Here is a 17,895-nt window from a genome sequence, read left to right on the forward strand (position 1 = left end):
CAGCATGGAAACTGCTTTGGTCACGTTGATGGATGATCTCTGGCGGGCCCAGGACAGGGGTTTATCCTCTGTCCTGGTGCTTCCTGACCTCTCAGCGGCTTTCGATATCATCGACCATGGAATCCTACTGCATTGGCTGGAAGGGTTGGGAGTGGGAGGCACTGTTCTTCAGTGGTTCTGTTCCTACCTCTCCGGTCAGTCGCAGTCATTGTTTGTGGGGGGTCAGAGGTCGACCTCGAGGCTTCTCCCTTGTGGAGTTCCTCAGGTGTCAGTCCTCTCCCCCCTACTATTTAATATCTACATGAAACCTCTGGGTTAGATCATCCAGGGGCATGGAGTGAGGTATCATCAGTATGCTACTGATACCCAATGTGCAGTCAACAAAGCAGTGAAAGTGATGTGCCAGTGCCTGGAGGCTATTAGGGTCTGGATGGGTGTCAACAGACTCAAACCCAACCCTGATAAGACGGAGTGGCTGTGGGTTTTGCCTTCCAAGGACAATTCCATCTGTCCGTCCATCACCCTGGGGGGGGAATTATTGACCCCCTCAGAGACGGTCCGCAACTTGGGCGTCCTCCTCAATCCACAGCTTACATTAGAGCACCATTTTTCAGCTGTGGCAAGGGGGGCGTTTGCCCAGGTTCGCCTAGTGCACCAGTTGCGGCCCTATCTGGACCGGGAGTCACTGCTCACAATCACTCATGCCCTCATCACCTCGAGATTCGACTACTGTAACGCTCTCTACATGGGGCTACCTTTGAAAAGTGTTCGGAAACTTCAGATCATGCAGAATGCAGCTGCAAGAGCAATCGTGGGCTTCCCTAGGTATGCCCGTGTTACACCAACCCTCTGCAGTCTGCATTGGTTGCCGATCAGTTTCCAGTCACAATTCAAAGTCTTGGTTATGACCTATAAAGCGCTTCATGGCATCGGACCAGAGTATCTCTGAGACTGCCTTCTGCCGCATGAATCCCAGCGACCAGTTAGGTCCCACAGCGTTGGCCTTCTCCTGGGTCCCGTTGACTAAACAATGTTGTCTGGCGGGACCCAGGGGAAGAGCCTTCTCTGTGGTGGCCCAGACCCTCTGGAGCCAGCTCCCCCCAAAGATTAGGATTGCTCCCACCCTCCTTGCCTTTCGTAAACTTCTTAAAACCCACTTCTGCCGTCAGGCATGGGGGAACTGAGACATCTCAGTTCCCCCATCTTATGCATGGTATGTTTGTGTGTATGTCTGTTTTTTAAATAAGGGATTTTTAGAGACTTTTTAATATTAGATTTGTGATATATTGTTCGTATTATTGTTGTGAACCGCCCCGAGTCTGCGGAGAGGGGCAGCATGCAAATCTAATTAAAAAAATAAAATAATAATTATTATTATTGTATTATTTATTATTTATTATTATTATTATTATTATTTATATATATAATTTCTTCTCACCCTAGACACTAGGGACAACTTCTGACAGTTCTTCCAAAGATAGATTGTGGGTGAAGGGGTGTGTGATAATGAGTTCAGGGAAGTCATAACAATCCAATAGATATATTCACATTGGACATCCCAAAGATGCTTTTTCATGAGCAACTATAAATTCTTTCATGATAAGCCTCTCATATTAAACCAGCTCATACTGGCTTAAAATAATGTATGAAAATCAGATGACAAAACTGCTGAAAATGTATACAAGTGACTTCAGTGCACAAGTATGTCAATCAATTTCAATTTTAATAAAATTAAGCATAAATAAAATGTTTAATACAAGCAATTTTTTCTGGTCTTTCTTTTTTTTAACTTTGGGTTTCTGTGTGGGCACAAAAGTTTTCCACAATATGATAGAGAACATATGATGTCCCTGCAATTAACAGATGAACAGATGTCCCTGCAATTAACAGATGAACAGAATTAACAGAACATATGATGTCCCTGCAATTACTTCTGCAGCATTGAAATTCCCTTTGGGAATTGCTAAAGCCAAAAACATGTTTAATGCAGCTATAAAGGATCCTATTAATGTAACTTCGGACACCAGAGCATCAAGAGATCCAGCTGGCAAGCACAAAATTACTTTTTTCTCATTCCTTCCTTCATGTTTCAAATATCAGTAAAGGGGGCAACCATTCTAATCTGACTATTGTCACTATACAATATTAATAACACAACTGCAAAAAGGGAACGTTGCTATTATCAATGTGGAACATTCTATTAATACAGTAGTACAACTGTAAAAAGGGAACTATCCGCAGACAATACATTAGCAACCAGAATGATGCTGCTCATGCTATTGCTGTTGCTACCTGATGTAGGATGCAAATTTGGACATACTAAATGTGAGACAAAGCATGTTCTACTGTCCATTCCCAAGTATTATGAGCCAGGAGATTTCATCTATGGAGGCATTATTTATCAAACTGCCTTCCATATGCATCCATACAATTTCAATCAATATCCCTCTGAGCCCCCTTTGGGAAAAATGTTTGTATAAGGATTTTTTTTCACTACAATGTGCAAGGGAACACCTCACCTATGATACTCCTTAAAAAGGGGCTTCACTTTATAAAGGCAACATCTATGATTTAATATAGCAAAATGCCTTGGGAAGCATATCATTATGATATAAGGAGTTCAATCAATTCCTTCTTGGTCAACTAGTCTTCTGATTATTCCAGAAGTCATTCACTAGCAAGAGGAGAATAGCAGGTTTCTTACCTCTGGCTGAAAGAATTAGCTAATTATCTTTTAGTGTTATTATTTGTTTTATATTTTCATTCTTCTCCTATTGTTAATTTTTTTCTGACTTATTATATGCCTGAAAAACTTCTTTGAAACTTTTTAACAACTTAAGTATTATTTTTTCTATAACTATTTTCATCTTGTATATCCCATTTCCAATATCGTTTTGTTATATATTTTTCAAACTATTTTAGCTCTAATGTGTTCCTCCCTTTCCATAATCTGCTTAGCCTAAAGTGTCACATGCCTCATGCTCATTTCCAAACTCACTCCAATATTTGCATCCCAACATTCCTCTAAAATATTTTAGGTTCTCAGTATCTACATAATGAATGGCCATGAAAGGGATGAGGAAAATATTTTGGGAAACTTAAAAACTTTTGGAATACAAATGTAAATGCAATCTTAAATAAACACATGTTGCTTCCTTTAAATGATTCAAGGGTGACATATGATCCAAGATTGAACATTTCCTTTACAGAGTAGCGACTGAAAATTATCAACATATCTTGGCTTTGATATTTGCTGTGAAACAGATAAATCAAAATGCCCAAATGTTACCCAATGTTACCCTGGGATTCAATATTTATGATAGTCATCTAAATGCAAAGTGGACTTACCATGCAGCAATAAACTTGATTTCTCCAAATAGCAAACTTTTGCCCAACTATAAGTGCATAATTCAAGACAATCTATTTGCAATTATTGAGGGATTGATCTCAGATATCATACACCAGTTTCCAATACTTATGAGTCTTTATAAAATTCCACAGGTAAGTTCCACCTCCACCCCACTCACCTAAAGTAATTATTTTGTAAGCTTGAGTTTATGTGTTTTACATTCATTAGGGCTGCAGAGGCAGATTTTTAGACTGGATTTGGCATTTTTATTTACCTATCAAGTCTTGTTTATAAAATCAATTTTGTTTATAAAATCCCACAGATATGTTCTGCCTCTTCTTTCCCCACTTGAGTGATTGTTTTTTCCTGCATATGTTCATGTGTTTTTCACTTATTATGGCTGGACACACAGTGAATATGTGATATTCATCCATCATTTTCAAAGAGAACCTTGACATCTTGGGGAGGATGTCAAGAATTGTGCGTTAATTGAATTAAAGTGAGGAAGTGCTGCACATAGCCTCACTCTCTCTTCCCAGATTTCATCTTGCTCCAATAGCAGGACAAGAGTCAAGACAGTTGAAGATGGCCTGGGCTCAGTAGTTGACCAAGGTGTCTTTCGTGTCTTGCCATGCTCTTAGCATACTAAATCATATGCAGAGACTGCCTTCACCATTGTTGTCCTAATTTAGTAGATTTCATTTGCTCAGTCCTCTGGAATCTGTCTTAACATGCTTGAGTTATACCAGTCCCTATCTCATTGAAGGTCAGTGACACAATGGCTACTCTCAACCTGGTTTGGCCAGCCTGTCAGAGCTGTTGCTTGGGGTGTGGCCGGTGTTCCCTCTAATTTTTTGGGGGGGTGGGCAGAAAAGTATAGTGTTTGAGCGACAGTCCCTTCGGGACTGGGCGGCACAGAAATAATAAACAAACAAACAAATAAATAAATAAAAAACCCACCCTGTTTTGCCTCAGAGAATTTAAAAATAAAATACTGTACTGTGTGTCTATAACAGTGAGCTCATAATAGGGCAACTCTATCAATATCAAAATGCCACTTAAATAGTTGAGCTAGTTTCAAACTAGATTTTGATTTTCTTTCTCTCTTCCTTACTCCCATTATTTTTCTTTCTCTTTTCCTTCCTCTCTTTTTTCTATCTGTTTCTCTCTCTTCCTCTCTTCTTCTCTCTCTCCTTCCCTCTCACTCTTTCCCTCTCGGCTTCTGGGCAGGTTTGGAAAACTCTGAGTTGATGATGATTTTTAAGTGAGCAATTGCTCACTGCTCAGCTTAGAAGGAACTATGGGTGTGGCTACTGCACATGCTATTGCTACTGGGAGCCACAAGTGAAAGGTGGGGACCAAGGGTGAATGAGCTACACTAAAGCTGCCCTAAAATGAGCTTCCATAAAAGGACATGACATGCTCTTACACCAGACGTGCTACCTCTCCCTGAACACCCCATATACTCTACACAGTGAATATATTTAGACTGGAACTGGAATTTTGATGTACTTATCTAGTCCTTCGCAAGGTCCTGTGATAGAAAAAATTATTTGACAAGTATTAGTGGTATTGTGGTAGGATATAAGCAATTCCAAATAAAACTGCCTTTTGCAATTGACTGGTGGTGATTTTGACAATACCAATTGTGTTCAAGTAGTGCTTCAAATGTTTTGGGATTATTTGGCCACTACTTTTACTTCTGTTTGCAGGTTTTTATATTCTGTTATTTTCTCCAGTTCTTTCTCTTTTATTTGGCTGTTTATAGATACTGATATCTCCAGACTTTTTGTCATCCTTATCAACAATTGTTATGTTTAGGGTATTATGTGGCAGGTGCTTGTCTGTTTGAATTCTACACTCCCACAGAACTTTAATTTCTTCATTTTCTATCACTTCTATCCCACCAGTTCTTACTGAAAGCATAGTATTTATTGCAGGTATTACAATGTCCCATTGGTGCTAATTTGTAATGCCATTGTTTGTAATCAACCTGTATGATCTTCTTGTAACAGCTAATCATTTGGTCCACTGTTTCTTCACTTTTTACAGAAACTGTATTAGCTATTTATTTATTTATTTATTCATTCATTCATTCATTCATTCATTCATTCATTCATTCAATTCATTCTTTCATTCATTCATTCATTCATTCATTCAAACAATTATAGGGTGATAATTTGTACAAATAAAACATTAGATAACTAATGATAAAAAGTAACGATAGAAGACAATAGGATAGGGATGGTAGGCATAATGGTGCGCTTATTCATGCCCCTCACAGACCTCTTAGAAAGGGGGAGAGGTAAATTGTAGATAGTCTAAGGTTAAAGGTTTTGGGGGTTAGGAGTAGAAACCACAGAGTCAGGTAGTGCATTCCAGGCATTGATTACTCTGTTGCTGAAGTTGTATTTTTTGCAGTCTAGTTTGGAGGGGTTGACATTTAGTTTAAATCGATTTCGTGTTCATGTGTTGTTGCAGTTGAAGGTGAAGTAGTTGTTAACAGGTAGGACATTTTGGTATATGATTTTATAAACTATAGTTAAGTCAGAATGAGATGACAGAGTTGTAAGTTGTCTAATCAAAGCATTTCAAGTCTGTTGAAATGCTATCTGTTCCTGTCTTCTCAATTAATGAATTTGTTCCTAATGTTTGGTTTTGTGCATCTAGAATTAGCATTTCTAGCTTACTTTAACTTTCCTGCTTTTAGCCTTTGCCAGATATTGTTCTCTATTTTGCTTTCTCTTTATTTCTCTGTGTATGTGTTGTTTTTTCTGTGTACTGGCCACATATTTCTTTGCAGTGCCATCTCTTTTTTATTCTTTATGAGATATTACTTCATCATTCTTATTAACAATTTTTAATTCTGGGGGTTGTTTGGCAATTGTTTTAGTACCTGACATCTCCTACTCTTCCTCCTCCTCCCCCCAACAAATTGAAATCCAGTTTTTTAGCTGATATTGTCTTTCATACACACTGAATTCTGTACTTGCCTAGTTCATATATAGTTCAGTGGTACCTAATCTGATTCTCAGGAAAAGAGACAATTAATTTTACATTCATTTAACTTTTGGGACATACATACTTATATATGTACATACATACACGTTGACACATACACATGCACATATGTAAAGATATAAAGAAATGTATGAATATATTTATATTTATAAGTTTCAAGAGTGAAGTTTAATTCTTGGTGACTACATGGAACATAATATGTCCTTTTTGGCAATATAATGCAATGGTTAATCATTGCTTTCCTATGGAGGAGAAGGGGAAAGAAGGGATTTTTTTTTGTCTTATCTACCCAGTCAATTCTATACTGTTATCATGCAATTTTCTGGTAGACTCCTCTAGATTATTGACAGCTGTGCATTGTTACTTTCTGAAATTTTATAAAAAATATTATGTTATCATTCTATAAACTCTAAAATACATTATTTTTCAGTAGAAAGTATTTGCTCTTTTCTGTTGTATACTATTAAAATTATTCTTCTGTACAATTCCATTATTTTTCTTTTTTGACAGTTCATGTATGGATCTGCTAGACTTGAAGCAGGCGATACCAATCTCCCTTCCTTCTACCAAATGGTTCCAAATGGAATTTATCAGTATAGGGGTATCCTCCACTTACTTCTACATTTCAATTGGAGGTGGATAGGATTATTGGTGGCAAATGGGATGAATTTAGACTGGTTCATACAGACCTTGGTACCCGAGTTTTCCAAAAAGGGCATTTGTTTTGCCTTCATAGAGTTGTTCAGCAGTTCATGTTATAATGCCAATACAGGATTTTTTTTCAACTGTGTAATAGCATTTTATGAAATAATAATGGTTAATGAAGTCAGTGTCTTGGTTTTTAATGGAGATACACGTTCCATGATCTTTTTGAGATATTTACTAAATACAGATTTGAAAGAATTGTTTGGAAACCCAAAAGGGAAAGTATGGATCCTGACTGTTGGGATGGAGTTGAAATTCTTTACCAGTAAAAAAACCTGGGATTTGCAGGACTTCCATGGTGCAATATCATTTGCAATTCATGCCAAAGAACTGAAAGGATTCCAACAACATATTCAAAATCAAAGGTTTTCTGTTGTAAAAGAAGATGGTTTTATCCAGGATTTCTGGAGTCATGCATTTGGATGTGTATTTCAAGATTCTGATCTGGGACATGGGAAAGAGAATATTTGCAGTGGAAAGGAGAAGTTAGAGAGCCTTCCTGAACATGTTTTTCCAAAAAGAGTAACAGGCCACAGCTATAGCATCTACAATGCTGTGTATGCTGTGGCTCATGCTCTGCAAGCTATGTATTCCTCCACATCTAGAAGAAAGTTAGTGATGAAACAAAAAGGAAAGAAGCTTCATAATTCTATCCTCTGGATGGTAATGGAAGTGATAGTCACTTTCATATCTTTTATTATGTATAAAGTAAATGTGGCAGAAATTGTGATTAGTATTGGAAGCAATATGTGTAGAAAGAATGAATTTATCATCTGCAAAATAAATATCAAATCAAATGGATATTTGTAATTATGTTTTACACTTTGAAAATATACCTATTGGAAATAGTGATACATAGTATTAATATAGGAAACCATCACTTTCACTGACTTTATTACATAAAGCACTATTAAAGATAAGAAGGATAAACAGAATCCCATTAAGAGAAGTTTTGAATCAAAGTTATAACACAGTTATAGAAATATGTTGAGGCAAACAATAAAAAGTAGTGAATGAATAGTATTAGTATCAATTTTTAAAATATGAATTCAATTCTTAAACAATGAAAAACCACAAATACTATGAAATGTGAAACTAAGATTGATAGATAATATTTTTTTAAAAACAAAATAATGAATTATCTTTGACTGACATCATTGTCGTCACTCAAAATAATTCATTAAATTGATGTTTTTTACATTATATACCAATCTGATTTCCTTTCAATAGTACTGAGCTGAATTGTTTGCATTGAATTGAACAGAATTGTTTGGAGCAGAAGAAATCTTGAGTCTCTGAAATATTACATTGCTATTTTTAGGGTTAGTGTGTATATCTACCCCATATTATTTTCTTTTGGGGGTTGTTACATTTTTTGTTATGCTATACCTGTTTTAATTTTGGATATGTTGTAAGACACCTAGAGTCTTTTGGAGAGAACATAAATAATGGCCGAGCATAAAAATTGTAATAAAAATTAACCAAGTTAGTAATAGTAATTGCACTGTTATTATATGCACACTTTCTAAAATTATTTTGTTTTGTGATCTAGATATTCCATTTTATGAAATCTGTATCATTTAACAACAGTGCTGGTGAAAAGATTTTCTTTAATCAGAACAGGGAACTTGTTCAAGAGTTGGACATCATCAACTGGGTTATATTTCCAAACAAATCGTTCACTGGAGTGAAAGTTGGAAAAATGGATCCTCAATCTCCTCCACAGGAAGTCTTCACCATTAACAAAGATGCTATGATATGGCACAGCAGGTTTAACCAGGTAGGAGTTAAATGAAAATATTTTATATATTTTCCACATTCAAGGTTCCATTTAATATAGATGTAAGATTTTATGAATCTTTAAAAAATATTCATTTACTGATTTAAATGAATAAATAGATTTGTATAGCAACACAGTTTGTATTATTTAAGCTTGGGTTATCCACATAATGAAAAAAATAAAAAATAAAAATAAAAAGCATAGAAAAATACCCCCAAGAAATACCCAGTTCCCCCCCAAAAAGAATCTGTATAGCAGAAACCTCACCAATTAGCACTATTTGAGGGACAGAATAGTTCATCACTAATCCAGTTAATGCATTTATGACTTTTTCTCCCCAACTATTTGGCATTATCCTTGCTTAAAAATATTATGTGAATACTATGATTCTTAAAAGTAGGGCTTAGCAGGAAGTCTTAGTTCTAGATATGTTTAATTCCTTTTTGCAGACCTTGGCTTAATTTGACACAAGATTTTTGTATCAGACTTACCTAGATAAGAGTTTCTGATGCAAGCTAGAATTAATAATTTAATAGAACAGTTCATCATCTCACTGGCAGAAAGTTGGGTGGCATATACATTTAATAATAATAAATATAAAAAAGAATAATTCCCATACATTGTAACAAGTGACCCAGGGCAGAATATATGAAAAACAATTAAAATATTACAAAATATATACATATGGAACCAAATAAAATTATTACTATGGATGTTAATACAGCCAGGAAACAGAACCCCAGACTGAGTAGACTACCATGTATTCATAGCATTTCAAAATAATATGATATTTGAAGGGAAAATGTTCCCAAGAGTAACCAGATATCTTGATTTTGTATGATTTGGTCTACTAATGTCCTCCTGAAAATTATACCATTTGATTTTAATGAATTAATTTGAAATGAGATTACCCCAATTAACATTGTTTATTCATTGATGGACAGACATTGCCTCTTTCTCTCTGTAATGCCCCTTGCCAACAAGGTTCTAGGAAAAAAAGGAAAGAAGGACAACCTTTCTGTTGCTATGATTGCATTACTTGCCCCAAAGGATCAATATCCAAGTACAAAGGTGAGCATTAAAATGTATAGCTATAACATAGGGTTTATTTTCAAAGGAAAGACTCATGGAAGATATACAGATAGGTAAATCAACTCCTGCCCTGTTCATGTCCCTAACCACAGTCTTCACCATTAACCACTTCTGTGTCGTATTTGTGCTTTATGATAACATTAGAGCAGTGTTTTTCAACCAGTGTGCCGCGGCACACTAGTGTGCCACGAGACATGGTCAGGTGTGCCGCGAAGCTCAGAGAGAAAGAAAGCAAGAGAGAGAGAAAGAAAGCAAGAGAGAGAAAGAGCAAGAGAGAGAGAAAGAGAACAAGAGAGAGAAAGAGAAAGAGAAAGAAAGAAAGAGAGAGAGAGAAAGACAGAGGGAGGGAGGGTGGGTGGGAGAGAGAAAGAGAGCAAAAGAGAGTGGAAGGAAGGAAGAGAAAGAAAGAGGGATGGAGAGAGAGAGAAAGAAAGAGGAAGGAAGGGAGAGAAAGAAGGAGGGAGAAAGAAATAGAGTGAAGGGGAGGAAGAGAGGGAGAGAGATAATTTTTTTGTCCAAACTTTTTTAGCCCCCTCCCCCCACCGCTCAATGTGCCCCAGGGTTTCGTAAATGTAAAAAATGTGCCGCGGCTCAAAAAAGGTTGAAAATCACTGCATTAGAGAACCATCTTTCAGCTGTGGCGGGGGGGCATTTGTCGCCCTATCTGGACCAGGGGTCACTGCTTACAGTCACTCATGCCCTCATCACCTCCAGGTTCAACTACTGTAATGTTCTCTACATGGGGCTACCTTTGAAGAATGTTTGGAAACTTCAGATCGTGCAAAATGCAACTGCGAGAGCAATCATGGGCTTCCCCAGGTATGCCCATGTTACACCAACACTCTGCAGTCTGCATTGGTTGCCGATCAGTTTCTGGTCACAATTCAAAGTGTTGGCTATGACCTATAAAGCCCTTCATGGCATCGGACCAGAATATCTCCGAGACCGCCTTCTGCTGCACGAATCCCAGCAACTGGTTAGGTCTCACAGAGTTGGCCTTCTCCAAGTCGACTAAACAATGTTGTCTGGCGAAACCCAGGGGAAGAGCCTTCTCTGTGGCAGCCCCAACCCTCTGGAACTAGCTCCCCCCGGAGATTAGGATTGCCCCCACCCTCCTTGTCTTTCGCAAACTTCTTAAAACCCACCTCTGCCGTCCGGCAGGGGGGAATTGAGACATCTCCCCCAGGCCTATATAGTTTATGCATGGTATGCTTGTGTTGTATGTTCTTTTAAATAATGGGCTTTAGATATTTGTAAATGTTAGATTTGTTCTCTGTACATTGTTTTATTATTGTTTTGAGCCACCCCGAGTCTGCAGAGAGGGGCGGCATACAAATATAATACATAAAAAAATAATAAATAAATATTTACATTGTGTCAAGAGAATAAAAATAAGATTGGGGGACAGGAAGAAAGATCTATCTTGCTGTTCAGTTCTAATATTGTTTAATATTTTGTTATCTGCTCCAATGACCATTTATTTTAATATTTTCAATTTATTCCACTCTCTACAAATAAATTCTTTAAAAATGGTGGTGTGCCATCTTCTAGGTGATTATGCATAAATTTCAAACACTAAAGCAGGCCTTGTATCAATGCATCCTTCAACTTCCAGCATTCCAGTAATTTAATAAAAATTTACTTTAAAATCTTTATTTTGCAGACATGGCTGACTGTGTCAAATGCCCTGATGATTACTATGCTAGTGAACATAAGAACACATGTATTCCCAAGATTATAACCTTCTTGTCTTATGAAGAACCCTTGGGTATCAGTTTAAGCACCAGTGCTCTTTTATTTTCATTGACAACAGTTGTAATACTAGGAATATTTCTAAAGCACCACAATACGCCCATTGTGAAAGCCAATAACCGTGGCCTTACCTACATGCTTCTTATTTCACTTGTGCTGTGCTTCCTTTGTGCATTGCTCTTCATTGGCCAACCAAAGAAGGCAACATGCTTTTTCCAGCAAATAGCCTTTGGCATCATCTTCACATTTGCTGTTTCTTGTGTGCTAGCAAAAACCATCACTGTGGTTCTCATTTTTATGGCCACCCAACCAGGATCCAGGCTCAAAAAATGTGTTGGCAACAGTCTGGCTTGCTCTATTGTTCTTTCCTGCTCTTTTGTTCAAATAAGCATCTCTCTGGTGTGGATGATAACTTCTCCTCCTTTGCCAGATATGGACATGCATTCAGTACCTGAAGTAATTGTTTTGAAGTGTAATGAGTCATCACCAGTCATGTTTTATTGTGTCCTGAGCTACATGGGTTTCCTGGCGATACTCAGTTTCACCGTGGCTTTCTTTGCCCGCAAGTTGCCAAATAGTTTTAATGAAGCCAAACTTATAACATTCAGCATGTTGGTATTTTGTAGTGTTTGGTTCACTTTTGTCCCCACTTACTTGAGTGCCCAAGGAAAATATATAGTAGCTGTGGAGATCTTCTGTATTTTATCCTCCAGTGCTGGATTGCTGAGTTGTCTGTTTTTCCCCAAATGCTACATTATTTTGTTGAGACCTGACCTGAACAAAAAGCAATTCTTAAGAAGAAAACAATAGATTTTGCTTTTTTAAAGCGTATAGGACACTAAGCAACTTCAAAATAATTAATACTCCAGGAGTGGATTGCTGTGATGTGAAAAATATTAAACAAATGCACCTCTGTTTAGAGATGTCCTAACAAAATAACAAACTAGCAAGCAAGAAAAACTTTAAAATCACATGCCTCTTTAGCTGCCCAATATTTTTGTATTAATTGATTCCTTATTTATTTTGCTTGTTTCTATTTCATCTTTAGATTAGGATTAGATTAGAACTTTTTATTGGCCAAGTATGACTCGTCATACAAGGATTTTGTCTTTAATGCATATGCTCTCAATATACATACAATAAAAAGAAAGGATACATTTATCAAGAATCATAAGGTCAATACTAAATGATAGTTTTAGGGTACAAATAAGCAGCTAAATCATACTAGGAAACAGTAAGGATACAAGCAACAAGTTACAGTTATATAGTCATAAGTGGGATTCCAGGCTAATAATAAGAAAATAATAGTAATTTATTTTTACAAACCACTCAAGATGGTGGAACATATCTTCCTCCTACAATTTTCCCCATAATAATAACCCTGTGAGGTAGCTGGGCTTAATGAGAATGAGCTAGCTGTCATGGCTAAGGCGGGACCTGAACTCACAGTCTCTTGCTTCCTATCATGATACTTTCACCTCTAAAACAAACTCAAATTCATAATTATAGTAAAACTGTTTTGGTTAGGAAGTAAGCAGGATACTTTTCCGCCTACCCACCAGGACATTTCTGCATGTGTGCAAAGTGGTAGTAAAGAGTTTTAGAACCCACTATTGGCTGGAAAGTTGAATATAAAAAGGAAAATGTGAGAAGGGTGAATAAGCTGCCTGACAGAAAGACTGGGAAGATCATTAGCGGCAAGATGCATGTACTATGTCGCCTTGATTGCATCAGCGGAATCCCGCCCACCCACTCTGTTTAGGGTGACCCGCTCCCTTCTAAATCAGGGGGGAGATGGGGAGCCCTTCCAGGGTAGTGCCGAGGAATTTAACTCATTTTTCGCTGATAAAGTCGCTCGGATCAGGGTGGACCTCGACTCGAATTTTATAGCAGTATCGGATGATAACAAGTCAGTCGAGGTGACTGGGGCTAAACATCTTTGTCCATCTGTCTGGGAGGAGTTTGACTTGGTGACACCTGATGAAGTGAACAAGGCCATTGGAGCTATGAGTTCCGCCACCTGTCTACTGGATCCGTGTCCCTCTTGGTTGGTTTTGGCCAGTCGAGAGGTGACACAGAGCTGGGTCCAGGAGATTGTCAACACCTTCTTGGAGAGGGGGTCCTTTCCAGTTCCTTATAAGGAGGTACTTGTGCGCCCCCTCCTCAATAAGCCTTCCCTGGACCTAGCCGTGCTTAATAACTACCGTCCAGTCTCCAACCTTCCCTTTATGGGGAAGGTTGTTGAGAAGGTGGTGGCACTCCAACTCCAGCGGTCCTTGGAAGAAGCCGATTATCTAGGTCCTCAGCAGTCTGGATTCAGGCCCAGCTACAGCACAGAAACTGCTTTGGTCATGTTGATGGATGATCTCTGGCGGGCCCGGGACAGAAGCTTGTCTTCTGTCCTGGTGCTTCTTGACCTATCAGCGACTTTCGATACCATTGACCATGGTATCCTTCTGCGCCGGCTGGAGGGGTTGAGAGTAGGAGGCACTGTTCTCTAGTGGTTCTCCTCCTACCTCTCTGGTCAGTTGCAGTCGGTGTTAGTGGGGGGTCAGAGGTCGACCTCTAGGTCTCTCCCTTGTGGGGTGTCTCAAGGGTTGGTCCTCTCCCCCCTGCTATTTAATATCTACATGAAACCACTGGGTGAGGTCATCCAAGGGCATGGGGTGAGGTACCATCAATACGCCAATGATACCCAGCTATACATCTCCACCCCATGTCCAGTCAATGAAGCAGTGGAAGTGATGTGCCGGTGCCTGGAGGCTGTTGGGTCCTGGATGGGTGTCAACAAACTCAAACTCAACCCAGACAAGACAGAGTGGCTGTGGGTCTTGCCTCCCAAGGACAATTCCATCTGTCCGTCCATTACCCTGGGGGGGAATTATTGACCCCCTCAGAGAGGGTTTGCAACTTGGGCATCCTCCTCGATCCACAGCTAACATCAGAGCACCATCTTTCAGCTGTGGCGAGGAGGACATTTGCCCAGGTTTGCCCGGTGCTCCAGTTGCGGCCCTATTTGGACCGGGAGTCACTGCTCTCAGTCACTCACACCCTCATCACCTTGAGATTCGATTACTACAATGCTCTCTACATGGGGCTACCTTTGAAAAGTGTTCAGAAACTTCAGATCGTGCAGAATGTGGCTGCGAGAGCAATCGTGGGCATTCTCAGATATGCCCATGTCTCATCAACACTCCGCAGCCTGCACTAGTTGCTGATCAACTTCCAGTCACAATTCAAAGTGTTGGTCATCACCTATAAAGCCCTTCATGGCACCGAACCAGGGTATCTACGAGACCACCTTCTGCCGCATGAATCCCAGGGACCGGTTAGGTCCCACAGAGTGGGCCTTCTCCGGGTCCCGTCAACAAAATAATGTCGTTTGGCGGGCCCCAGGGGCAGAGCCTTCTCTGTGGCAGCCCCGGCCCTCTGGAACCAACTCCCCCCAGAGATTAGAATTGCCCCCACCCTCCTCGCCTTTCGTAAGTTCCTTAAAACCCACCTCTGCCATCAGGCATGGGGGAACTGAGATATTCTTTCCCCCTAGGCCTTTACAATTTATACATGGTATGTTTGATTGTATGTATGTTTGGTTTTACAAATAAGGGTTTTTTAATTGTTTTAGTATTAGTTTTTAGTATTGGATTTACATGATGTTTTGTACTATTGTTGTTAGCCGCCCCGAGTCTATGGAGAGGGGCGGCATACAAATCAAATCAAATAAATAAATAAATAAATAAATAAATAAATAAGTAAGTAAGTAAGTAAGTAAGTAAGTAAGTAAGTAAATAAATAAATAAATAAATAAAATAAAGTGCTCTCTAACAAACGATTTGGATTCAGAAAAAAACTATCCTGCAAAAACATGGACAACTCATCTTGATCAAGGAAAATCTATAGATGCAATTTATATTGACTTCTCAAAAGCCTTTGATTCAGTGGTCCATGACAAACTACTTCAAAAACTCAAATCCTATGGCATCTCAGGAACCCTCCACAGCTGGATTGCTGCATTCCTGTCTAACAGGCAACAAGTGGTCAAAATAGGAAGCTCCATATCTGCAGCCGTCCCTGTTAAATGCAGTGTCCCCCAAGGTAGCGTACTGGGATCTACACTCTTCATTCTCTATATCAATGACCTTTGCGATCTCATCACAAGAAACTGTTCTCTTTGCAGATGATGTAAAACTCTTCAACACCATTGATAACACAACTAGTCTACAAAAAGACCTAGACTCAGTTTCTGACTGGTCCAACACATGGCAATTCCAAATCTGAACAAGCAAATGCTCTGTCCTATGCATCGGCAAAAAGAATCAGAACTTCAAATACAAACTTAATAAACAAATTATCACTGATAATCCCCACTCGGTCAAGGACCTCGGAATACTAATAACTAAAGATCTAAGTGCCTACTGCAACAACATCGCTAAGAAGGCCTCAAGAGTTGTTGATCTAATCCTATGTAACTTCTACTCTGGAAATCTCACACTACTTACCAGAGCTTACAAAACTTTCACCAGACCCATCCTTGAATACAGCTCATCTGTTTGGAACTCATATCACATCTCAGACATTAACTCTCTTGAAAATGTTCAAAGATACTTCACAAGAAAAGCCCTTCATTCCTCCACTCAAAATAGAATACCCTACAAAACTAGACTTACAATCCTGGGTCTTGAAAGCTTAGAACTATGACGCCTTAAACATGAGTTAAGTATTGCCCACAAGATCATATGCTGCAATGTCCTGCCTGTCAAAGACTACTTCAGCTTCAACCACAACAACACAAGAGCACACAATAGATTCAAGCTTAATATTAACCACTCCAAACTTGACTGTAACAATATGACTTTAGTAATCGGGTTGTCGAAGCGTGGAACTCATTACCGGACTCTGTAGTATCATCCCCTAACCCCCAACATTTTACCTTTCAATGGTTGACCTCTTCAGATTCCTAAGAGGTCAGTAAGGAGTGTACATAAGCGCACTAGAGTGCCTTCCGTCCCCTGTCCTATAGTCTTTCCTATATTTTGTATTTCTTCTCTATAACTTTCATTGTGCATTATTGTGTATTGGAATAAATAAATAAATAAATAAATAAATAAATAAATAAATAAATAAATAAATAAATAAATAAATAAATAAATAAATAAATAAATAAATAAATAAATAAATAAATAAATAAATAAATAAATAAATAAATAAATAAATCTGCTTTCCATGCTATTTTTTAAAAATGTTCTAGCCATGTGGTTCTTTGTCTTTCCATGCCTCTCTTCAGTTCTTCATTTCATCTTTTTTGTATGCCAGTTTGGTCTCTCCAGTAAGTCTTCCTAATCTACTTACTTACTATCATCACCAAAACTACCATCACCACCAACACCATCATCATTAATCTTCAATTCGATTCACAGTCTAGGACTGATAAAAACATAATAGTTCAAGTCCTAATCAAGAACTATTATGTCAGCATCTGAGTATATAGGCAATTCCAAATTAGTCAGAATATGGAGGTCTAATAAGTTCAAAATTTCCATGTGCCATACCTTTCAGACTATAAGATGCACTGATGCATAAGACACCCCATTATTTCTTCTCAGAGAGAGGTGGCATATTAATCCAACTATGAATGAATGAATGAATGAATGAATGAATGAATGAATGAATGAATGAATAAATAAATAAATACATTTCACCTTAATTCTTCTTTTCTTTTGTATTCTCTTTCTGCTCTATTATGCTTCAAAGTCTCAAATTTCTTCTCCTCGCTTTTCTGCTTCCCCCTGGTGTGGACGGATCACAATGGCCGAATCCTCTGAGATGCCAAGGATCGGTTCTCCCTTTTCCAGAGCTGCGGGGCAGACCTTTGCCTCCGGAGCTTCGGCGATAGCTCCTCAGACAGAGGGGAGCCCCCTGTTCTAGGATCCGAACCCGATCCAACCGCAAACCGCGACTTCTGGAGGGGTGAAAGGAGTCTCAGGGACAGAGCCCCGCCCCGGAGCCTCTGCAGCGGTCCCGAACCAGACTGGAAGTCAATAAATAAATAAATTTCAAAGAGGTAAGTAAGAAAAAATGTTTTTGTCTCCCCAGCCCCCAGTAGCACTCTGCAGGCCTTCCAAATTCTCTGCATGCCCTGTGTTTCACAAAAAATGGGCTCATTTCCAACTCTTTATCCTAAAAGTGGGGCATGCAT

At 38.7% G+C, this 17,895-nt stretch overlaps 1 protein-coding gene across 1 annotated transcript; it reads left to right on the top strand.

Moving 5' to 3' along the window:
* Positions 1-1,641: 1,641 nt before the first annotated feature.
* On the top strand, positions 1,642-12,509 carry LOC139153915 (vomeronasal type-2 receptor 26-like). The gene is made up of 8 exons (XM_070728337.1): positions 1,642-1,701; positions 1,891-2,010; positions 3,039-3,121; positions 3,210-3,501; positions 6,881-7,738; positions 8,628-8,855; positions 9,800-9,926; positions 11,611-12,509. The coding sequence occupies exons 1-8, from the start codon at positions 1,642-1,644 to the stop codon at positions 12,507-12,509; spliced, it is 2,667 nt and encodes an 888-aa protein (XP_070584438.1).
* The last annotated feature ends 5,386 nt before the right edge of the window (positions 12,510-17,895 follow it).

Source organism: Erythrolamprus reginae, chromosome Z, assembly GCF_031021105.1.
Source record: "Erythrolamprus reginae isolate rEryReg1 chromosome Z, rEryReg1.hap1, whole genome shotgun sequence".
In the NCBI taxonomy this organism is placed as follows: domain Eukaryota; kingdom Metazoa; phylum Chordata; class Lepidosauria; order Squamata; family Dipsadidae; genus Erythrolamprus; species Erythrolamprus reginae.

Excerpts from the sequence above, each read along its gene's own strand:
- LOC139153915 (XM_070728337.1), top strand. The coding sequence starts at position 1,642 with ATGTATGAAAATCAGATGACAAAACTGCTGAAAATGTATACAAGTGAC. Across the intron at positions 2,011-3,038 it reads CTATAAAGGATCCTATTAAT|GTTCTCAGTATCTACATAAT; the intron begins GTAACTTCGGAC and ends AAAATATTTTAG. Across the intron at positions 3,122-3,209 it reads AAAACTTTTGGAATACAAAT|AGTAGCGACTGAAAATTATC; the intron begins GTAAATGCAATC and ends TTTCCTTTACAG.